The 23497-nt window shown below is 47.0% G+C and overlaps 1 protein-coding gene across 5 annotated transcripts; it reads left to right on the forward strand.

Annotated features, from left to right (window-relative positions):
- The first annotated feature begins 1675 nt into the window (after window positions 1-1675).
- On the forward strand, window positions 1676-21498 carry dennd4c (DENN/MADD domain containing 4C). 5 transcript variants are annotated; one of them, XM_086105180.1, is made up of 33 exons: window positions 1677-1975; window positions 2053-2305; window positions 2483-2552; window positions 2637-2806; window positions 3265-3506; window positions 3598-3664; window positions 3750-3808; window positions 7450-7594; window positions 7854-8029; window positions 8123-8223; window positions 8295-8519; window positions 9585-9730; window positions 9918-9956; window positions 10172-10302; window positions 10922-11054; window positions 11129-11335; window positions 11419-11547; window positions 11617-11764; window positions 11856-11960; window positions 12044-12154; window positions 12868-12999; window positions 13070-14088; window positions 14896-15091; window positions 15674-15771; window positions 15843-16018; window positions 16105-16260; window positions 16364-16559; window positions 16655-16765; window positions 18471-18608; window positions 18686-18803; window positions 19164-19320; window positions 19389-19453; window positions 19548-21498. In XM_086105180.1, the coding sequence occupies exons 1-33, from the start codon at window positions 1677-1679 to the stop codon at window positions 19682-19684; spliced, it is 5655 nt and encodes a 1884-aa protein (XP_085961306.1). In that variant the 3' UTR covers window positions 19685-21498. The 5 variants fall into 5 exon arrangements, with proteins under 5 accessions (XP_085961307.1, XP_085961306.1, XP_085961304.1 ...); XM_086105181.1 differs by having other exon boundaries at window positions 1676-1975; window positions 7854-8223; XM_086105178.1 differs by having other exon boundaries at window positions 7854-8223; window positions 16364-16553.
- The last annotated feature ends 1999 nt before the right edge of the window (window positions 21499-23497 follow it).

Genomic DNA, 23497 nt, shown 5'->3' on the forward strand with positions numbered 1-23497 from the left:
CGTTAGCTTTCCCCTTATGGACTTGATTGAAATGATCAAAGTGGACAGTTTTCAGAAAGAACATTAGTTTAGTACAAAGAGATTTTGGACATTGTAATGTCACCACAATGATCAACAAATCAAACCAATGTCATTTTGTGAAACAAGTCTGCCAACTCCATGCTAACATTGCTCCATAGACATGCTAGCAGAAATTAGCGTGGATGCTAGAGTCGTTCTAAACCTTGAAACAACTGCTACTTTGGAACGTCTGCTAGCGTAATGCTAACAAGCGAACAGACGTTGTCATAGATGTGAAGGTTTATGTTATCACTCAATTCACTTTTTCCTGACATTGTTGTAAGGCGGGAATAAGGAATGTTCCATATTCTGGGCCCATTTCCAAAAAGCTGGACTTTCAGGTGGGCAGCGAGACTTCAAACAATTCATTGACTCGGACGGGCAGCGCGCCGACTTTGGTCCTCGAATGAATAAATAACTGATAAGCTGCACCTCAAGAATGAAGCGCTCTCATTTCATTTGTGCATGCTGGGTGAAACAGAATTCGAATGAAGTGCGTCACGACTTCCAAGGGTATTGAAATAGTTACTTCCTCACTCCGCTGACTCACCGCTGGAAAAAGTGAACTCTGTCAATGGAGGCGACCTTTTCAAATGCGTTGTCAAGTTTAGTTTCCAGAACTTATGAGTCAAAAAAAAAAAATGTTGCAGCGTTTCCCTGCACCGCTAGCCGCTCTTCATTTCGACTGAGCCGAGGTTTCTTCTGAATTTTCGGCCCTCAGCTGCATTTTCCAGCATACCTCAGGCCCGAAGGATCTCCCGGGACTTCCTTGACATGTTTGGAATAGCGCGGTGATGCACACGTGCTCGTTTCATTGTGCCGCAGCAGCTCCGAGTCGTCTTTTCTGCCTCCTCGTTGCGTTTGACGTCCAGCCTGCTTTGCCGTGCGAGGTGGCAGGCTTCTTTGCTTCCATAAAAAGTCACTTATTGGCCGCGCCGTGCGTGTGTGTGTTGGTGAGACATGGCCATGCCTCGTAAAAATTTCCATCACACGGTGGCTATTATGCAATCATATGACATTTGGAGACCCCGTCTAGCAAGTAAGCGCAACTTGTCTTCATGGTGCAGTGATTAATCTGCTCCTGCTTTCTTGCACATTTTTAGTACTGGGGCAACCTCACTGACAAGGTCTCTATTCTCATTCTCGGACTGAAACGCACCAAAAACTGAGTTGATAGTTAACATCGAATACATTTGACCAATGTAAAGCATATCTACAGTATTTCTACCAATGTGTTACCATTCCATTAGCTTACCGATTAATCCCTTGTTAAAAATTCCCTTGGAATGTTTCCAATGTGGAATACTCACAAATTTCCCCCGCGTCATTCCAAATTTATTGGAAACATGATGGAAATGTACAGAAAATGTTCCACCTGTTTGCCATGCTCGATGTGAGCCCAAGCTCATTTTTTTTTGGTCAACAAGAAAGAAAAACAACAAGAAATTCAACCAACCATCACGAAGAATCCAAATGATCTTGATTTGACCTTTGCCGATCACGATGACCTTGAATGACTGCGAATCTGCACACACGTGAAGAAAAATTGAAGCGATGATGCCATGAGGCTCACGAAAAAAAACGCCTTCCCCCTTCGCAGGCGCATGTCAAAAGCCATGATCGAGGACAAGCGTCACCGCGTAACCGACTACTTTGTGGTGGCCGGCCTGACGGACAAGTCGGCGCCGCTGGAGCACGACCTTTCCGAGGCCAAGTCGAGCGGGCCCAAAGGCCCCATCACCGACCTGGCCATCATCAACCGCTCCGCGGGCGAGGCCGTGCCCGAGGGCTTCACCTGCATCGACAGCACCCACGGCGGCCAGCCGGCCAACCTCAACCACGGCAGCCTCAAGAGCCCCGAGCTCTTCCTGTGCTACAAGCGCAGTCGAGGAAAGCCGCCGCTCATTGACGTCGGGTACGTCTTATTTGTGTCCAAAACCCGTCCCGCCAAATCCCAGATGATGCTCATGAGCCCTTTTCCCATCCGCTCAGCGTTCTGTACGAGGGCAAGGAGCGTCTGATCCAGGGCTGCGAGGTCATCCAGGCCACGCCCTACGGCCGCTGCGCCAACGTCAACAACAGCTCGGCCACCTCGCAGCGCATCTTCATCACCTTCCGCCGCGCTCCGCCCGTCCAGCCCCAGAACTCCCTGGCGGTGACCGACATCTGCGTCATCGTGACCAGCAAGGGGGAGACGCCGCCGCACACCTTCTGCAAGGTGGACAAGAACCTCAACTGCGGCATGGTGGGTCACCGCTTTGGGGAATTTCAACCTTTGATGCCCTTAGTTTCCGAAACGGCGTTTGACTGTCGGTGAAATGAATGAGGCAATTTGGATTTGAAATAATGCAAGTGGAGATGACCACCGTGAAGATTGAGATGAGCTGACGATTGGAGTAAAATTGACATTTTTGTCTCTCAGTGGGGCTCCAGCGTCTTTCTGTGCTACAAGAAATCCGTCTCGGCGTCCAATTCCATCACTTACAAAGCGGGTGCGTCCAAGCCGCAAAGCCTCGTCAAATGTTCCCCTCCCGCTTTGCCGTCGTATGAGCGCAACGCTTTGTCTTTCTCTCCAGGTCTGATCTTTCGCTACCCGGAGGAGGACTACGAGTCTTTCCCCCTGTCGGAGTCGGTTCCTCTCTTCTGCTTGCCCATGGGCGCCAAGATCGAATGCTGGGCGCCAAACACCCGAGACCCTCTGCCCGTCTTCTCCACCTTTGTGTTGACCATCGGCTCGGGTGAAAAAGTGAGAGACCTTGATTTCTACTTTTTTTCCGACATTAACGTATTGGCCCGAATATAAGACGGTGTTTTTTTGCATTGAAATCAGACTGAAAAAGTGGGGGTCGTCTTATATTTGGGGTCTAGACGTAATACCAATTCACGACGCCAGATGGCGCCAGATACCATCAAAGCGAATGGTATCTGGCTCGCCTCTTGACTGGCACTCATATAAAGAGGGAGCTCATAACGCCTGCTCTGGCATCCCGTCACCGGCTCCCTATACACTTCTTTTGAAGATCGTATTATTTGTTTTCAAGTCTTGAAATGGCCTCGCCCAACCTTACCTCTCGGAGCTCCTCGGCCCCTATGCAGCCTCAAGTCTGCGGACCTTCGTTAGGGACACATGAAGCCATTTTTGATGAAAATTTGTTGTTATTCTTCCCTGACGACTGTTTATTGAATGTTTTGCGTTGCACTCAGGTGTACGGTTCAGCCATCCAGTTCTACGAGCCGTACCCGGTGGACCTGCTGAGTGAGAAGCAGAAGATCCACCTGGGCCTGCTTACCACCGTCGAAAAGAAGATGGTCCCCAACTGTCCGCTGAATGCCAACAAATGCATCTGCCTCCTGTCCCGCTGGCCCTTCTTTGAATCCTTCCGCAAATTCCTGATGTTCCTCTACAAGCTGTCCGTCTCGGGCCCGCACCCGCTGCCCATTGAAAAGTGAAGCCTTTTTCATTAAATAATAAATAACTAAATCAAATTACGTAAACACGCTTTCGGGTTGGATTCAATGTCATATTTCTCTCCACAGGCATATTTCACACTTCATGCACAACGTGTCCTTCCCGTCGCCACAAAGGCCTCGAATCCTGGTCCAAGTGAGCTCTTCTTTATCCCCGCATCGATCCACCTTTCCACGCAGCGTACCCGCTTTTGACTGATCGCTGTTATTTTGTCTTGAAGCTCTCTGCGCATGACACCTTGATCCTCTCCCAGCCCGTTTCTACACCTCTACCCCTCAGGTAACTCTGCTACCTTTCTTGAGAGTAAAGAAACCTTGCTATTTTCCTGAAGCACAAAAAGAAAGTCATGGTTCCGGACCACGGATGGGATCACAATCATTGAGCTACAAACCATAGATCCTCCAAACCTTTAAAAATGTGCAAACGAGTCAGTGCCTTAAATCAGCGGTCCCCAATCTTTTTAGCCCCACGCACACCGGTTTCATGTCCGACAATATTTCCAGGGACCGGCCTTAAAGATGTGACGGATAAATACAGCAAAATATTATGATATGACCTGCATGAAAACGGTGGTATTTTCGAATTGTTATAATAAACAGGAATCATGACACGAGCAACGTCCTATCTGTCCGCAACGGTCTCTGGTCGTTATGGTAACGTGTAAACGTGCCTTCAAAATAAGATACAGCGCAAATTAGAGATGTGTTCCTCGAGCCGGTCCTTGGCCTCGAGTACCGGCTCGAGGACCGAGGGGCGGTCCTTGGTCCTTGGCCTTGGCCTCGTAGTCAAGTCCTTGGTCCTTGGCCTTGGCCTCGGGAGTCAAGTCCTTGGCCTTGGCCTGGGCCTCGGATTGCCGGTCCTCGGACACAATGAGGGATTAGAGCCTCGAATCCCTTGCATAAGGACCGCACAAATCGCGAAGGAATCGAATAAATTCCATCGAAGGAAACCCATATTGATGGATTAACTCTGTCGCTTTAAAAGGGGCGGGTCTGTCACTGACAAGTGACAGTTAGCGCAACGTGTAAAGAGCGGCATCACAGTTAGTTTCAATCACAGTTTGTTGCGTTCGCGATCGGCAGTTTAAATAGCGTGTAAGCCTTTCTGTAACAGTGGTGTCTTTTATTTAGTTACTAGAATGTTTGTTTGAACCAAGTAATTTGCGTTACAGCTGGAGTCAATAATGTTGGCACTTCACTTCCGGGTTTGGCCGTTGGGATTTGGAGTTCTTTTGCTCGATTCCAGTTATGTTTGCTGAATGCTTTCTCATGTTTGGAATAATGAATATTGATAATACATAGTTTAAAAATCATGGTTGATTTAATTATTTATTATTATTATTATTGTGAAGTTGAAGGTATTAAATTAATGTAGTATTAGTGGTAGTGGTAATAATAGTCGTACTCAGAGAATGTTTAGAGATTCAGCCATCTCGTTACCTCTGCGTCCCGCGTTCTAGACGCATAATTTTCCCACGGGACGCACAGTTCCAAACAATGTGCGTTTTTGGGACCCAAGGAAATTTCTCAGGCAAAACAAACAAACAAACAAAAAAACTACGGCAAGCCTGAGGATTTCACAGTAACAATCGTGACCGGTAGCGTGTCGTTTCCGTGGCGTCATTTTCATGGTACCGAAAAATAGTTTAATTATAAAAGTCACCGCACTTGAATTGACTGTGTGATCCACGCAATTTCACTGCGCCTCTATGTGTGTTTGTGATGTGACGTGTGAGTGTGTTTCTTCTAATTTACTTTCGTTTTGTTTTGTTTTCAGTGTTGGGGGGGCGGGGGGGGGGGACACAACAGATGACGTTATGTGCGCATGCGGGTTGTTATTTTAGTCCGCAAACTGAGAAATCACGCGGATGAAAGTTTGAGATGGCGGCGAAAAAAACTCACCAAGGTCTACTAATTACGATATTTAAGAAATGGGAATGCTTGGCTGATTTTTCGTATGAATCGTCCAAAGGGCGTATCACTAAACTCACCTGTGACGTATGCACAGAACGCGAGAGCAAGATACGACGCGGGGCACGATTACGAGGCAAACTGGTCATTAGATTTGTAGGCTAATCGCTGTGAAAAATATTCTGAAACAATATTGGTTATTCTATAATTTACTGGTTGTAGCATGGTAACTTTATGAATAAAACATTCGTCACAAGGTGTAGTAATGCTAATGTTAACTGTTGGTAGAACTCATGATGACGTGTGTTAAATTCTTTCGTCAAATTGATCCTAGATTACACATGCATCGTCTTGGGAAGAGGATGTCAAGCCACATCAATACTTACCTGTATTAATGATTACCAGTCAATTAATCTTTGCAGTGTGAGATTGGAAAAAATACTCTGATGATGCCACATGAGTACACCAGTTTTTGATCCATTTATTTTTTGGAATAAACCTGGAGTACACAGCTGCTGATGTAATGTTCATTGTTAATGCATCGTTTTCAAACATTGACCCTTGAAACATTATACTTTTGAGTTTCGGAATTCTTGATTATCAATATCAGTCAAAATAGAAAAATGAGTTCCCATGATGAACGTTTACGGAACCCAACATTTGTAATCGTGGTTTCCCATTGGGTAATCCGACGGAACCGAAAAACGGTTACCATGAATTTCCGAAATCCTCAGGCCTGCTCCTGAATTATTTAAAATTTTGCAGCATTTGTTTATCATTGTATGTATATGTTGTTGTTTGTGTTATTCTCATATGCAATTGAATAAGTAGACCCTTTCAGAATTCGAAATTTGGGACTCTCTCAATCCATAATGGCACTTCTACTTTTCTGATCAGCGAGTCCCTGGGACTCGCTGCCGGTAAACTGTAAAATTATCACTGAGAGATTACCGCTTTTTCTGCAGTCAGTAATTGACTTCTATGCAAAGTCATTTCTCAACTTGTGTTCCGTGCCACGTCATGCCTGTTGAGTGTTGATTTACTTCATATTAAGAAACTACTGCACTAAAACATTAATTCATAAATGTATACCATATGATTTTATTTTTTTTCTCAGTATAAATAACACGTACCCTGACTGTTCTACTCTTTGAATAAAAACACTTCATTCAAGCGTTAGGGAGTGCAAAGGCTTATGATGGAGGGGTGTTGCAAATCATGAAGACCTGCCAAGTGGTATGATAGCATTGTTTTATACATGTCCTCGGCTAGGCCTCCGTTTCAAAATCAGTCCTTGGTCCTTGGCCTTGGCCTCGGAAAAGTTCTCAAGTCCTAGGCTTGGCCTTGCCCCGGAAAATTTTCCAAGTCCTTGGCCTTGGCCTTGGCCTCGAAGTCAAGTCCTTGGCCTTGGCCTTGGCCTCGGGTTGCCGGTCCTTGGACACAACACTGGCGCAAATACAAAGTGCCTGAAAAATACGACTCGCCGTCGCCGCACCTTATGCAGAGTGGGCCCAGTGCGTGCGAATCTCCCGTTGAGATAAAGCCGTATGTTAAGGAAGACTTTGATTAAATGTAGCCTTCTCTTTCTTGAAAGTCTCCTGGCTGGGGATTTTCCCCTTCCCAAAGAAACTTTGCAAATAAGTTTATTTTTTAAGTCATTTTGCTTGCTCCTGGGTTTCATTTTAGCGGGATCCTATCACGTGATATCCTATCACGTGATCGAGAAGCGCGCTTTGACCTGCGTCAAGAGTGACATACTCTGAGAATCTGGTCATTTTTCAAAATAAAACATCTTTCAGATTCCGAAATGAATGAAACGGAAATATTGAAAGTTGTTGATTCTTTCTGTGCGTCCTGGTATCAAACGATCCACGGACCGGTACAGGTCCGCGGCCCGGGGCTTGGGGACCACTGCCTTCAATAACGGCTGATCAGCCAGTTGTACGAGTTGATCGAATGCCGCTCCGGCGGTTCCTCGTGGCTCACCCGTGTGCTCTTCCTCCCCGCCAGCGGTGCGGACTACGGCACCCTCTTGATGAATCTGGGCTCTGAAAACTGTGCCACTTTGCTGCACTTTGTCCTGCTGGAGAACAAGATTCTGCTGCACTCGCTCAGGCCGGCGGTGCTCACCGGAGTGGCGGAAGCTGTGGTGGCGGTGAGTTACATTCGTGTTTGCCCGGCTAAAGAGGCTAGCGAAAGTTGGGCGGGTTGTTCGACAAAAAAAAAAAACGAGACCTTGAAAATGTGAAACCTCGTCGCCGATGATCACTAGCTTGGTATTTTTCCACCATTTTGCATTTTAAAGCTGGGTGTGAACCGTGTGGGCGGGGGATAAATAAAATAAAAACTCTAAATAAGAATAAGTTGCAGAACGGATTGAATCTCGAATGACCCGATGGCGCTTCTCTCCCCAGATGATCTTTCCCTTCCAGTGGCAGTGTCCCTACATCCCCCTGTGCCCGCTGTCCCTCGCGGGGGTCCTCAACGCCCCGTGTCCTTTTATCGTGGGCGTGGACTCCCGCTACTTTGACCTTTACGACCCGCCACCAGACGTCGTCTGCGTAGACCTGGACACCAACACCATCTACTTGTACGTTGCCGCTTGTATTTTGACTCTCTCCTTCTCCGACAAGCACACACACACACACACACCGTCGGGAAATCTGTTCCCGGTGACTCGCAGGTCGGACGAGAAGAAGCACAACAACTGGAAGAACCTCCCGAAGAAGCCGTGCAAGAGCTTGGTCAACTCCCTCAGCAACTTGCACCGTCAGATGGCCACAGGTACACATAGATGACACGCAGCCCAAAGCAAGCCCCCCCCCCCCTGACTGTCTTCGCCTCGCCTGTCTCAGTTTCAGTCCGTCAAACGGCGCAGACGGACTCGGCGGTGGACATGACGCCCATCGAGGCCGACTTCACTTGGCACAAAAAGAAGACGGGCGTGGAGATGGAGATCCAGGAGGCCTTCCTGCGCTTCATGGCCTCCATTCTGAAGGGCTACCGCTCCTACCTGAAGCCCATCACGCAGGCGCCGTCCGAGAAGGCCACGGCTGCCGACTCCCTCTACGATCTGCAAGGTGAAGCGGGCGCTGCGTCGCAGGAACCACCGCGTTATCAAATGGGGAACGTTAGCCTGAAAATGAGATTGGTGGAGAAATTGCGTGCGAACGCCAGAATGGAATTACTTTTTTTTTTTTTAATGGAAGCCTGTGCAATGATATTGAATGCCATCGAAAAATGTTGGTGAAAATGCGGGATGAAATTGAAATGATGTGTAATGGCACGATGTGACTGAAAATGTGGATTTTTTTTCGACATAATTTTTAACATGTTGAAAATGGCTAAATAAATTCGAATAAGTAACTCTTTCATTCCACAAGACGTACTCTTTTTAAAATTAGGCCCCGCCTACCAAGGACGTACTTATAGTCAGTCTTTTTTTTTTTTTTGCGTCATAGAGAGGAGGAGGGTCTGATGCAATCTGTGAATGAGAATAAGCTGTTTGCATTGTAAATCGTGTAAAAAAGCGACCAGTAGGTGGCAGTGGTGCCTCACGTGTTCGAAATGCATGCTTTTACAAAAAGCTCTTTTTCTCAGCTTTTTGCCCAGGAATTGCCATTTCCATGAAACTTAGCCATTTTGTAATGCCGATTGCTGAAGAATGGAAAAAGAAAAGAAACATTTTTTTTCTGCTGAAAGAAGAGAGTCCAAACTTTTTTTTGGTAGGCTCCATGTTTATAGAGCATTAGAACCAAATATTCTGTGGGCCTTGCAAGGTCAGTCCAAATCCAGTAAAACGCTGGGATTGAGGGGGTTGCTCCAGTGAAAATGGCTCAGATTGAATGAGTTAATAACTCACAAAATGAGATGGACCTCAAGAAATTTGAGTGACAATGAGGGAAACTGTTACGTTGAATGTGCCATTGGAAATTAATCCTTGTATTTTTTTTGAGCTGGAAATGCTGCAAAAACATTTTTTTGTTCTTTTTAGTAAAGAAAATAATGTCCCACGTAAGATTCGAATTATTATTTTTTTAAATCAAACAAAGCCAATTAATGGCTAAAATAGCGACGTGACTCGCTGTCTGCTTCCACCTTCCTGATGGATGACAGATTTTTTTTGCCCCCCCCCCCCCCCGCAGGTTTTCTCAAAAGCAGAGACCGCGCTCACCAGAAGTTCTACTCGCAGCTCACCAAGACGCAAATATTCATCCGCTTCATCGAGGAGTGCACTTTTGTCAGCGACAAAGACACCGGGTTGGCATTTTTCGACGACTGCGTTGAGAAGGTGACTGCGAGACCTCAATCGGTCTACTCTTCTTCACCCCTCCCCCCTCCCTTTTTCTGACTCGACCTTCCACACGAAAACTTTGAACTCCGATTTTGTTTTTTCATCACTGTTGTGCTGCTGGGAGTCTGAAGGAAGTTTTCTCTGATCCATCCTGTTGCCTTTACTGTCTTTCTACCTCTTGCAGCTCTTTCCTTCGTATAAAATCACCGACAAGGGCACCAAGGTAATTGCCTCTTTTGGAGTCAGATCTTTTTTTTTTTCTCTCTCTCTTTACTTAATAAATAAAATAAACATTTGGATTAACATTCCTGCTTCTCTTGCCCTAATTCCCATCCAAAATAAATTATATACTGTATGTATATATATTTTATTTTATTTTTTTCAAAAAGCTGGCAGTTTGTATTGATGCTCACGTTCATCTTTGGATCTTCCCTGCAGGTGGAGGGGGACTTGTCGGAGGACACCAGACTGTTAGAGCTGGACGAATCGCAGAAGAGCGAGCACACCGTCTTCGTGATGCCTCCCGAGCCGCCGGCCGAGGACGGCCGTGAGCCACGCCCGAAATATACGTGAGCCATCATTCAAACGCCGAAAGGCTCAAATTTGCTCCTTTGGCATCCGCGGCTTTGTCGGGGGGTGGTGAGGGGGGGGGACGCCGCGGGCTCCTTGTGGTTATGTTCATCGTCTACTCGGCAAAAATGAAAGCAATGATGCAAACGTTAGTCCAGGGTAACAAAAGTAGAGAATGCAGTGAATAAAATGAACCGTTTCTGAATTTGGGAATTTTATTGTGAAACCTTTGGGAAATGTGGTCATTCCATTACTTTTTCATTTCACTCATTTATTTCATTCAGCTAGAAAAGAAAAAAAAATCCAACATAATATCAATAAAAAAATTGTTCTTCAGTCCAGAATAAATCAGAACAGAAAGAATCTTACATCTCGAATATTTGATTTTATAAAAAACATTTAAGCACGCTTACGGAATTGTCGCTAACCTGTTTTCACTTCTTGTCCAAACACATCCTGACTTTCAAAATGATTCAATTGATCACATTTGGACACCCAAAGGTTTAGCGTGTCAAGGCACTTTAGCAATAATCATCACAATCATGTAAATCCCCGTTCCCTCGTGGGATTTGCATACACAATAGCAATCTCCCGCGCCCTCTTTTTCACCCCTCCCAGTTACAAAAGTTTCCCCTGGCTGAAGATGGAGCTCTTTGACCGTCCCCGGGAGCTTCGACCCGCAATCAGCAGCAGAGCGGCAGGCGCCAGCCTTTCCAGTAGCCCCGCGCTGCTGGCAAAGCGCACCAAGCAGGTGGCGTCCACGCTCCCGCTCGCGCTCGTCGCCCTCCTCCCCCAACTAACGCTGTGTCGCCGAAACCCCACCAGGAGATCAAGCTGGCGTACAAAATGGCCAAGCGCTTCTACTGCGACCCTCAGCTGTGGGCCCGCTGCCTGTTCAGTCACTGCTACAGCCTGTGGTTCATCTGCCTGCCGGCCGCCGTGCGCCTGGCCAAGTCCAAAAGCCGCGCCATGCAGCGGGCGTACAACGTCCTCTTGAAAATGAGGACCACTGAGGTGGAGGTCTTGGATGAGGTTCGCGTCCTCTAAGTCAGCAGTTCTCCAACGTGGGGTCAGCGTGCCGCAGCCAAAATCCCTCCCCCCCCCCCCCCTCTCAGGTGTGTTACAGGGTGGTGATGCAGCTCTGCGGCATTTGGGGTCTTCCCGTGATGGCCGTGCGAGTGCTGGTGGAGATGAAGAAAGCCGGCGTTCACCCCAACGCCATCACATACGGATATTACAACAAGGTCTCCGCGAGACATCCGCCGCGCCGCCGCCGCCGCTCGGAAGCCTGAGCGTGTGCGCTTCCTCCGCAGGCCGCCCTGGAGAGCCCGTGGCCCAGCCGCACCCGCAGCGGCCTCTTTATGTGGACCAAGCTTCGTAACGTGCTGCGCGGGGTCGCCCAGTTCAAGCACGCGCTGAACCAGTCGTCCTCCAGAAAGAAACCCGCCGTGTCAAAAACAGGTGGCGTAGGCCCTCTCATAACTCCCCCGCGAAAGGTCCCCGGGCGCCGGATACGCCATGTCGAGCGCTTATCGTTGCCTTTGGCGTTTAGGAGGCGTGTCATCGGACCGCTTGAGTCACTGCAGCGCCGACAGTTCGGGGGACGTCAACATGGAGGAACACCCCCAGCATGCGGGAGACGCCGGACACAAGCAAGGTGACGGTCATGCACCTAAGCGGGATGTACTTCAAGTAAGAGTCCTTCGTCACAAGCATCTGCCCCCCCACCCCCCCCGACAGGTACCCAGTCCGATCAGGGCTACGGCTCCAAGGATGAGCTGCGTCAGGACATTGCCGACCACTCGCACTCGTCTGACTTGACCACTCAGGGGAGGAAAGCCAGAACGCAAGGTACCTTGTGCTTTTTTTAAAATTCATTAAAAAAAATTTTTTTTTAAATTACATTCAACTCAAAGAAGTCAGTCAAAAATGCTGCGTTGTACACACGAGCTTTCACGTCAAAAATGGGAATTCTTTGTTTTTTAAAAAGAATACAATGGGTTGTTGCCACGAGCCAACGTGACATCATTTCTCATGGCTCACTCTCACATTTCTGATGAAGTCATTCACTCCCAAAGACGTTTTTAAACGTCTTTTCAGACTTGGTCTAGAATTGGCTGGTACTGAAAGAGTTAAAAAGAACCTTCCATCACTCTGAAACAAAAGCAAAAATGGAGTTTGCGCTGTGTTCTGTTGGCCAGCCAAATAAAGAAATGGCGACAACTACAATTGAAAACACTTTGACGTTAATAAAATGGAATAAAAACAAAAATGAAAAGTAGCCAAAAAAGCAGTTGTTTGTAGTTTATGACCCAACGCTTCGTGATTTTTTTTTAAAATCTTGCACATCGACAAATACTCTCTATTTAAAAATAAAATAAAATAAAAAAAAACTAAACTAAAATTAAAGCATTTTCGACAAAATAAAAGCGAACAAACAAAACGAACTGAATTTTAAAAAAACAAGAATAATTCATAACAAAATCAAAACAGGGTGTAAGAAAAAATCCCAAATAATCATAACCCCGGTTGTTGCATTTAACGGGTGTATACTTCGAAACCAGGAAGTGACATCGCTGGATCCGTGGACGGCGCCGTTGCCGTGGCGGTGCCTCGCAGCCCCGTTGACGCGCATGCGTCTGTCCCCAGTATTGTGAAATTGGCCAGCGGGAGCTTCGACGCCGGCAATGAATCGGGTGAGAGGGAAGGCGAGGCCTCGAGGTTGCACCGAGGGATGCTCATCACTCTTTCTGGAATCTTCCGCAGTGAAAGGAAAGCTGTTCCGACGGCACAGCAAGGCGGGCGACGTGTCTCTTCCTGAGGACGGCCAGTCTCAGAAGCATCGGAAGAAAGCCTTCGCCGAGCGCAGCAGAAGTTTCAGCGCCGAAACGCGTGCCGGGATGCTGTCGGAGAAAGGCGTGGACCACATGGCCGGCCAGCTCGGCGCCGACGCCCGCATCCTGGCCGCCGCGCTTTCAAACAGCCCCGGCGGTGCGCCCAAAGCGCTCTTCAAAGACTTGGAGGAAGAGCCCGAAGACTTTGAGGGGCTGATTCTGGGGACGCTAACGGCGGAGGAAGAGAAAGATGTGGCTCGGCGTGAGGGAACCACCGAGAAGCCTGCAAGTCAACGCGGCCAAACAAACGAGGAGGAGTCGGCGGTGCGCGCCGCGACGCTGGAAAGGGCGGACGTGGAGGTGGGCGCCGACCCGCTTTCCCTCCTGGCGTCGGAGAGCCAAGAGTCAACCTCCGTAAAGAGCCAGGAGCCCCCTCGCCCCGCGCCCCCCGCCGTCTCCCGCAACCTGGCGGAGGAAATCGAAATGTACATGAGCCTGCGAAGCCCCCTGGGCGGCAAGTCCACCAGCATGGAGCTCAAGCAGGCGCACGGAGACGCCGGCGTCGGCCCGCCGTCCAAACCGCCCGTGGAGCGGAGGTCCAGCCTTCCCACGCCGCCGCCGCCGCAAACGCCGACGTGCTCGCCGGCCGACAGCCCCAAGCGCAGTCCCGCCGCCGTCACTCGCTCCAAAACGTTTGCGGCCAAGACCAAGCCGACCGTCGGCCGCGGCGCCGGCCCGGCCGTCAGATCGTCGTCCCTGTCGCCGCTCATCAAGTCCCCCCAGGGAGGCTCGCTGGGCTCGGTCATCAACTCCATTTCCGCCATCAAGATGGACAACTTGCTGTCGGGCCCCAAAATCGACGTGCTCAAATCCGGAATGAAGCAGGCGGCCAACGTGGCCAGCAAAATGTGGGTGGCCGTCGCCACCGCTTACTCGTACTCGGACGACGAGGTGAGTGTCTCACCCGAAACAGACGGAGCTATGGTTTTGTTTTGTTTTTTTTTTGTTTGTTTTGGTTTTTCACCACTGGCGACACCGATTATGAGCAGCCGAGGAGGTGAATAATCGATATTCGCAGCCAATATTTGTAAAAAGGAAAATATTGGCGCCATAAATTCCAACCTTTTCTTCACTTTATGGAAATGTTGATTGAACACAGTAACGCCGGGATTGGCCGTTGCGGGTCAGACTGGCCGTCAATCCAACAAAAATGACATCACTGTTTCTTTATATTTTTAACGTCTGACTGATAAGAAACTCAACATGAGTATTTCGCAACGCAAAAATAGTTACTATGAAAATAATAAAAACACTTTCCTCTTAGAAACGCTCACCATCGTCGTGGCGGGCGAGTACCGAGAGACGTACAACTCAGCCGGCTTTCATAATCCTAGCAGAAATGGGTGTCTGTAGGCACTTTATGTTCTCCAACTGTACACTAGGTGGCAGTGGGGCTATATGAATACTGCTGAGATGAAATCGCCTGTTTAGAAAATACAGTGTTTGGTTCCACTCTGGCCTAGTTATTTTGCCTCCCGACCGACACCACATACTTAACCCGGTTAGGGACGATTAAAGGGACGGACAAAAACTCACGCCCATGTCTGGTATTTGGTTTAATTACTTCACAGTTGACCTTCAATGCAATTTTTTTTTTGGGCCACAAACACCTCGACCAGGACACAGTTTTCGAAGGAACCCTTTATAATCCCCCTCGATCTCATCTCATCTCCTTTTTTTTTTTTTTTCCTCCTGCAGGAAGAACAAGGTCAAAGCGGCGGAGGCTTCCCCGCCAGCCTGGATGAACACATGTTGACCGGGCACGACGTGGAGGACGGCCCGGAGAGAGGCGGCGCCGTCCCGGCTTTGGCGGCCAACGGTCTCAACCAGAGCTGCACCAGCATCGGCAGCAGCAGCGGCAGCAGCGACACGGGCCGAGGGACGCAGCACACACGTAGGCGCCGACTCCGATGCTTCCAAAGAGCCGTTTACGCCTCGAAAGACGTTTGAGCGACTTCCCCAGACAAGGGGATTTATTTTATTATTATTATTATTTTTTTTTTTTGGTCCGCTTTTGGCAACTTCTGCTTCCAAAATATTTTGTTTATAAATTGTATCGTGGCCGTTATTGCTGTGAATACTTACAGTATGTTTCTTTATTTTCTTATTTACAGGCTTTAGCTATCTGGTTATCATTGCAAACTTTTTTTTTTTTTTTTTTGCTTTCTGCCAGATTTAACGTCATATTTTTAGTTTCCAAAAGAAGCCTTAAATGGCTTTCCAACAGTGGAGCGGATGAATGACAGCGTTTTGGTTTTCAGAAATGACACTCAAAAATTCGATCAGATACAGCACGTATCTCGCTGCATGGGCTCCGATAGGATTCGAGGACTGTACATTTCAAATCCGAAATTGTCAAAAACACATTTCCGATCCAAATCAGTCGTTTGGACCGGTGCACCTGACTCAGAGCTGAAGGCGTGATGAATCCAAACCAGGTCTTGTTAAGAAGTTGCATTTTTTTTTTCTTCCGCAGATGCAACCCCCGGGCGAGCGGGCAGGGCTCCCGACTCGGAGCAAGGCTCTTTGCACCACGCCTCCTCCTCCAGCATCTTCCAGAACTACGCGCTGGAGGTCAACAAGAGAAAACGGAAGCGCTTGGCGTGTCCCCGGCGCATTCCTTATCCATTCGATCTCCCTCGCAGGTGCTGATGTCCAGCTGCTCGCAGTGTCGCTCTTGCGAAGCGCTGGTGTACGACGAAGAGATCATGGCGGGATGGACGGCCAACGACTCCAACCTCAACACAAATTGTCCTTTCTGTCGCGCCGCCTTCCTTCCCCTGCTGCACATCGAGTTTCATGACTTGCGCACGACGACCGGGTAGGAATGCGTCTCGCGCATCCCGGATGGGAATGCTTTTTTTTTCATCTTTCACCGGCGGTTATCGTTTGACGTTCTCCCCGCAGGTTCTACATGAATCCCAGCGCTTCTGGAGACAGCATTCACAGTTCCAGCGGTGGCCAACCAACAGCTGCGAGTGACATGAAGACGCAAGACCACATCGATTTCCCTCCGGGGGAACCAACGGAGACTCTCGCCCACAGTCCTGGAACACATAAAAGGTCAACGGATAAATTCACATCAATATATATATATTTTTGCCTCTGACTTCCTTTTATTGACCAAAACTCAACAATGGCAACCTTCTCCTGTGGGTGTTTGCAGTCTGGTTCCAGAGCCGGCGCAATCCGACCCGCTGGGTCTGCTGGAGCACCAGACGTCAGCGAAAAGATGCAGCGGCGGCACGTCGCTGACGCGCAGCAATAGCGTTGGTGGCCCGCTCCAGAGCCTGGATTCCCCTCTGCGACCCGGTCACGGCGTCTCCACCACCAGCCTCCCCGGCAGTCTGCACGAGGTGTCGGTCGGTAGAAAAATAAAAATAAAAAATGTCCCCGAAGCCACTCCCGACATGCCACGTAGTCTCGGCGACTCAGGTGAACTGTGACTGACCAACAGGATGGAATGGCGACCAAAAAGCCAAACCCCAAGCCCGTGTCCGTGCCGTACCTAAGCCCTTTGGTGCTGCGCAAGGAACTGGAGACGCTTTTGGAGAACGAGGGAGACCAGGTAAGACCGGGTTTCCCACCAGTCACCCCCCCCCCCCCCCCCCCGACGCAGATGTATTTCCTCCATGACTTTGCATCATCTTTCCCGACTGAAATGAATGCAAATGCCATGAAAAAAAATTCATGATTTTATCCACATTTAAAAATTATTTTAACCTTTTTAAAAATGTACAATTAAAATTTTAAAAATTTAAAAATCTTTAAAACCCGCCTCAAAACTCACTTGTATTCTTTGGCATTTGACTCAGCATGACTCAGATCTGATCTTAGTTTTACTGTTTGGTTCCTTCTACCGTCTTTGTGCCTGATTTATGGCTTTATTGTTGTATATATGTCAGTTGCTCCATGTACAGCACTTTGTATGCAGCGATGGCTGTTTGAAAGTGCTCAACAAATACAGTTGAGTTGAGTAAAAACTCATTCGTTGTAAAGCAATGGACCTTTTGACTTCTATAGCCATCAATGGCAATGAACTCAGTTGAGTTTTAATTAGGAGAGTAACAAACTCGGTTCTTATACTTTATGAAATTGTACCGTTGTGACATCATTAACATCAGGAATAAATCATGCTTCAATTGAATTCATTGTGCTGCTCCGTTTGGTGCGGCTGAAAAAAAAAATTATTTTAATTTATTTTAATTGATCCTGTATTGAAATCACATTCATGGGTTTCAAAGCTTAGTACTGATCCAGCTACCAAGTGTGATAAAATCGTATTGAGTCATAAACGAGAAATAAAAATGTTTATTGTCCGCACCTTGGCCAATTAGGGGCACATTTGGAGATTCACTTACATAATGACAATTATGGCCTTGTCTGCTGGTCAGGCAGCATCTCAGCCCGGGACAGAAAGAGACTGGAGCGACTGGTCAGGAAGGCCAGTTCTGTCCTGGCTGCTCCCTTGACACTCTGGAGGAGGTGGGCAACAGAAGGATGCTAACTAAGCTAAAGGCTATGATGGGCAGTCCCAGCCCGCCCTGACAGCACTAGGTAGCTCCTTCGGCCAGAGACTGTTACACCCGCGCTGCAAGAAGGAGAGATACCGACGCTCGTTCCTACCGACTGCTGTCAGGCTGCTGAATAAAAATAACAACAATAATAATAATAATAATTACATGATGTGAAAAACAACTGTAAATAGCACTGCGATTTATCCCTTTTGTATTTATATTGCACTTAATTGAACGGTGTCTGTTTGTTTTTCTTCTTTCTTCTTTCTACCCACATTCTTGCTGCTGGAGGCTGTAAATTTCCCCAGTGTGGGACTAATAAAGGATATCTTATCTTATCTAATAAGATAAAAAACAAAGACGAAGAAAGCGTCAAACATTATGAATATAATGTGTTTTTCACGGATTAGGAAGAATATTTACCCGAAGGTATTCTTATCTTTGAAGGTAAATCCCTCCAGTGATGTCTAATGCTAATCTTTGCGAGCTGGTCAATTGGGTTTTCCATTGGGCGCTAGCAATGTGCTAGCCCAACAGGCTGGCAGTGTACCAAAAATGAACAATTTCCTCTCTTTCAATCTGGAACGTGTGTCAATCTTTTAGTTTTGTAGTCAAGTCCAACTGGGATGTCATGAAGCAGCTTGAAGCATACTCGGGGCCGGCGGAAGAACAGACTAAATCACAAACAAATATCAATGAATTTCCCAGGCGTGCTGCATTTGAAAGGTGTGCCACTTTGCTGCTATGTCCCAACAGGTGATTTACACGCACAAGTTCCTCAGTCAACATCCCATCATCTTCTGGAACCTGGTGTGGTATTTCCGACGCTTGGACTTGCCCAGCCACCTGCCCGGCCTCATCCTGACCTCCGAACACTGCAACAACGGCGTGCAGGTCGGACGCCGTCTCCGTCTGCTGGCACTTTTGTCTTTTGTTCCGCGAGGCGTTCAAGTGTGTTTTGTCTCGTGCAGCTGCCCCTGACGTCGCTGTCCCAGGACAGTAAGCAAGTGTACATCCAGATCCTGTGGGACAACATCAACCTCCACCAAGAGGCCGGAGAGCCCCTTTACCAGCTGTGGAGGACCTTATGTGGGTCACGGTGGAAAGGAGGAGTAGATCACGTCATTTAAGACAAATGATGTGCCGGTAGAAGGAGAAAGTTTGATTTGTTGAAGCAGATAAACACAAAAAAAACAAACAAACAAAAAATGTGTCTTAAAATGTGTGTGTGTGTTCTTACCACATAATACTGAATGCGATGGGTGTGTTTTGTTTTGTTTTGTTTTGTTTTTTTGTTTTGAAAAAATTACAGAAAAAGTGAATGCTAAAAATTAACCAACCGGTTCCGAATCAAATTTCGACTCTCAAAAAGAAAAAAAACAAAACAAAACAAAACTGAACAAATGATGACAACCCTGATTTTGCGTGTTTATTTTTGGATCTCTTTAGTGGAAAAGAAGGGCACATTGGCGCCGACGGATCACCAGGAGATCCGCACGCTCCTCAACACCATCGTCCGCAACATCCAGACCAACGACGTCTACGGCCCAATCAACCTGCTGATCCGAGAGCTCAAACAGCGTCCAGAGGACATCAAGCGGCAGAGGTACCCCCGTCTTCTGCCTTGGAGCATTTCGTTGACTTGTGGCCTCATGTCTCCCAATCCCTTTCCAGGAGCATTTACAGAGAAATATTATTCCTCTCCCTTGTGGCGCTGGGACGAGAGAACATCGACGTCGGTGAGCGAATGCGGCGTGGTGCCCTCTTCTTTTTTTATTTTATTTTATATTTGTCTCGACGTAATTCTCAATGGATCTTGTGCTTTCCCGACAGAGGCTTTTGACCGGGAGTACCAGCTGGCCTATGATGAGCTTAGCGCAGAGCAGCTCAAGTCTCTGCACCACATCGATCGGCCACCCAGCGCTAGCATCCAGTGCTGCCTCAAATCTTTCGGCACCCTCTTCATCTAATCACTTCGGACAAATGGGTGTCTATGGAAAGCCGTTTAGACCGTTTCTTCTGTATCCTTGGTATCCAGCGATATTGGGTGACATTTCTGCGCACGAATTGCACAATTGTGTCACCGGTATTTTTGCCTTGTAGTTGTCCTACTAGTGAAGACAAAGAGCGTATTAGTAGATGGACCTCAAGCTGGATCTCGAAGATATGGAATCAACGCTCAATCGACTTTCCATTGGTGTAAATTAGTAAACTGGAAACGCCTCAACGGTACTTCGCTGAGGTTGCAATACCGAGCAGTGCCTATGAGCGGCAGTGTTTCTCTGATGACAGATTATTTACTGGGCAGAACATGGCCATTTGTATGTGTTGGCGAAATAGACTTTGACTGTCCTTAGTGCACTTTCTTTAAAAAAAAAAAAAAATTAATAATAATGAAATAAAAAAATCAGTAGCTCAAGTTTAGTCGGAGCCCCAGACATGACTTGGGAGCAAAAGATGAAATGGCGGTTACAATATGGTTAAAATGTATGCACACAAAAATTGGTGTTATGCACATGATGCCACAAATTAGTATTTTGTGCTCCTGAGTCGGCATTTTGGGCAAATGTTAGCGCCATTTTCTCCCTCCCATTTCACATCTGGGGCTCTGCAAATTCACCTGTTTTGTGTGTGTGTGTGCGCCTAAATGCATATTTTAAAGAAGGTCACATGTCTGCCTTTTCCAGTATGTTTCACTCACGTCTTAATGAATTCCCAAGCCCAAATCAACTCGGGGGGGGTGGGGGGAAAGGGCAAATTAAAAGTCATCAGCGTTTTTCCAGTAACACACTGTAGGGATGTTGGTCTGGATGCTAATCCCAGCCCGGATTTGACGCGTGGTCTTTATTACGCTTGCCACACTGGAGCGGTGTCGGTGGCAACATTGGTCAAAAGTCTCGGGGGGAGCTTTTTACTACTGCTGATTTATGAATTTGAAAACATTCCACGCCAAAGTGCTGAGATGGAGAAGGAGCGCGGACATAACGGAACACATTCCATTTCCAAACTGATCGAGCCGCAGTGAAGATGAAATGATGTCACCTCAGAGTCTTAACTCGTTTGTCATCTAAAACAAACAAGAGTTTCTCTATTTATTTTTGTATTATTGACATCTGAATTGCAGCCATTCTAGTAACTTTTTAATGACTAATAACCGTTTTAATGTTGAACGAGAGATTGAAACCTGAACTGATTTGTCAATAGTGATCTCTCACCGTCCTGTGGTAAGGAATTGAATGTCTACATAGAAATATGCTGCAATAAACAAGTATGTGACAGACTGAAAACAAATGTGGTTTTATTGTGACCGTGAAATTGGATTTGTTCCTCTTCCTACCAGTCCGTGAATGTGGATGATATTGTTGTCCAATCATATTACAGCCTGTGTGTTGCCCAGAGAGCGATTCGGACTGTTTCTTCAGCCGGTCGGAAGTGATTGGTTGGTCAGAGCAAAACTTGCCATTGCCAAGTTAGACTCAGCACTCGATGAGTATTTTATAGTTTGTACTTGTTACAAATGTTGTCTTTGTTTTGTATATTTTGTGTAAAGTTTCGATCAGTTTCGTTGTCGTGTGTCTGTGTGTGGTTTGCAGGATGGACGTGGAGCTGGATGGAACAAAAGTCAGGAAGCAAACGTCATATCCTCCATTTTGGGGTCAGTATGGTGATAATGCACAAAATAAAGTTTAAATATATCAGTCGAGGTTTTTGCATTTCCACCAACAGCAAAATGACGACTGCGATTGATAAAATTAAACAATAAAAACATCACGATTAGTCCTCACCGACTGCTTTTAATATTTCACTTTCATGGCCCACATTCGCCTTTGGGCCGCGGGGCGACGCCGCAGACCCTTTTGGCTCCATGTCGCTTTGAAGAAAGTTTGACCAAATCAACGACGACAATTAAGTCACACAACGTGAAATATTTCACGTTTTCTGTCGCTTAACCACACTCGGATGGCGTATCGGTACATGAATGTAAGACATCAAATCAGTTTGTAAAGAATGTTGGCGGGAACAATGGATGCGCATGCATATATTTGGCCTAATGAGGGCACCACTCTGTGCGTGTGTGTGTCTGCGCGCGTGTGTGTGTGTGTGTGTGTGAGAGATCATTAAAGAAGCAGTGTTTGTGCGGGTGCGCATCTTTTCCTTTGCCCGTACTTAATGACACTGCTGCTGAGTCAGCGAGCCTGAAGAGTGAAGAGGATGAAAGTTGAAGGGTGATGGAGAGAAAGAGAGAGACCAGGTTGCCCGTGTGTTAAAAGCCGAGAGACAGGAAACGAAATCCATCAATCCAAAGTCCTCTTAAGTCCGCTTAGCTAGATGCTAACAAACAATGCCTAATGCCGTAGATGGGCTCATAAATAGCATCAGTGTCATGGTCTCGGAGCACTTTAAGCGATGAATATTAGAATGCAGTGGAATAACACATGTCAACGTCAATACATACGGGCATATATTCCTTATCCTCTGTGAAAAACAACGAATATTAGTGCAGCTTACTGAGGCGTTGTGACCGTCTTTGTCAATACCCGAAAGATTTATATAACGGCTATTTGAGCACAAACTTCAACAACAGGCACATGCTCTTTATCCTCTGTGAAGAACTGCAAATTTTGCTGCAGTTCGCGGAGTCATTTAGTTGTGAAACACTTCCTTTGCGTCTCAACAGTACGTATGTGTTTACTGCCCCTCCGGTGGCCTACGTCTACATGCTAGAAACCCGAAAAATGGCATTTCCATTCATTTCAATCGGGACCAAATATTTGACATTTTGAGGCCAATTTTACCAAAGAAGTAGCATGCAGAGATCGCTGTTAAAATGCTGAAAAGCTGACAAATGCTCTAGAACACCTAAAATAAATGTCACTTTATTTTCTTCCAAAAAACGGCCAATATTACCGCAGCCTACTTAGGAGTTGTAACCGTCTCCATCAGTAGCTCAACGATGGTCACTGTTTTCTCCCAGTTTTTCCCAGATTGTTGAATTGCTGTTTTGTGATGCGATTAGAGCACTCTCCAATTCCCACAACCAGCGTATCTGCATGTGTGTGTGTGTGTGCGCGTGCGTGCGCGCGTAAACAATAGAGTTGATTAGGCGTTGCGTGGCGGTGACAGCGCTGAGCGGAGATGATTAATGATGCTCTGTTTAATGTGATTAGTGCATTAATACCTCCTGTGATGGCTGAGACTGGCTAACACTGCAAAAGGTCAGCGCGCACACGCAATAACACGCCCGCGCACACGTCTGTAACGCAATGTGATCCTCCGGCAGGTCAGACGACGACATTCCCCGTTGGCGCATCAGCGTCTTGTCCGCTTTTACGTCACGCGCAATTAACATACAATTCGACGTTTCGCCATGGCGTCACACGGATTTCTGCAATCCTCCCTTGCCGTATTGTGGTTCACTTTCTGCGATCTCGCTGTCACGTGGATTTTAAAAAAAATTCCACACTTCTAGAGCCACCCACTTTCAAAATCACAGGTACGACAGTGTAAAATGTGATTGTGGCCACCCTGAGTGGGCAAAAATAAACTCTGCACCTCACATGAATATATTGCATAGGTATTATACATAAGGCTTTAAAATATAGAATAATAATAAATATATGGCTACTACTTTGTATCAAAATCACAATAGATGATTTCGATGGGAGAAAATGCTTGAAGCAAGTGAAATTTAGTCTCTATTTGATATTCTTTTTTTGCACTTCATTGTATTGTTGTGTCCTGTGGCCTGATGAGTCCTCGTGTTCCTTTTTGACCCTAAAAGC

Source organism: Hippocampus guttulatus, chromosome 2, assembly GCF_054856545.1.
Source record: "Hippocampus guttulatus isolate MCC_2025c chromosome 2, RoL_Hgut_1.0, whole genome shotgun sequence".
Classification (NCBI taxonomy): domain Eukaryota; kingdom Metazoa; phylum Chordata; class Actinopteri; order Syngnathiformes; family Syngnathidae; genus Hippocampus; species Hippocampus guttulatus.

Excerpts from the sequence above, each read along its gene's own strand:
- dennd4c (XM_086105181.1), top strand. The coding sequence starts at position 1,677 with ATGATCGAGGACAAGCGTCACCGCGTAACCGACTACTTTGTGGTGGCC. Across the intron at positions 2,807-3,264 it reads CCATCGGCTCGGGTGAAAAA|GTGTACGGTTCAGCCATCCA; the intron begins GTGAGAGACCTT and ends CGTTGCACTCAG. Across the intron at positions 19,454-19,547 it reads ACGAGAGAACATCGACGTCG|AGGCTTTTGACCGGGAGTAC; the intron begins GTGAGCGAATGC and ends CTTTCCCGACAG.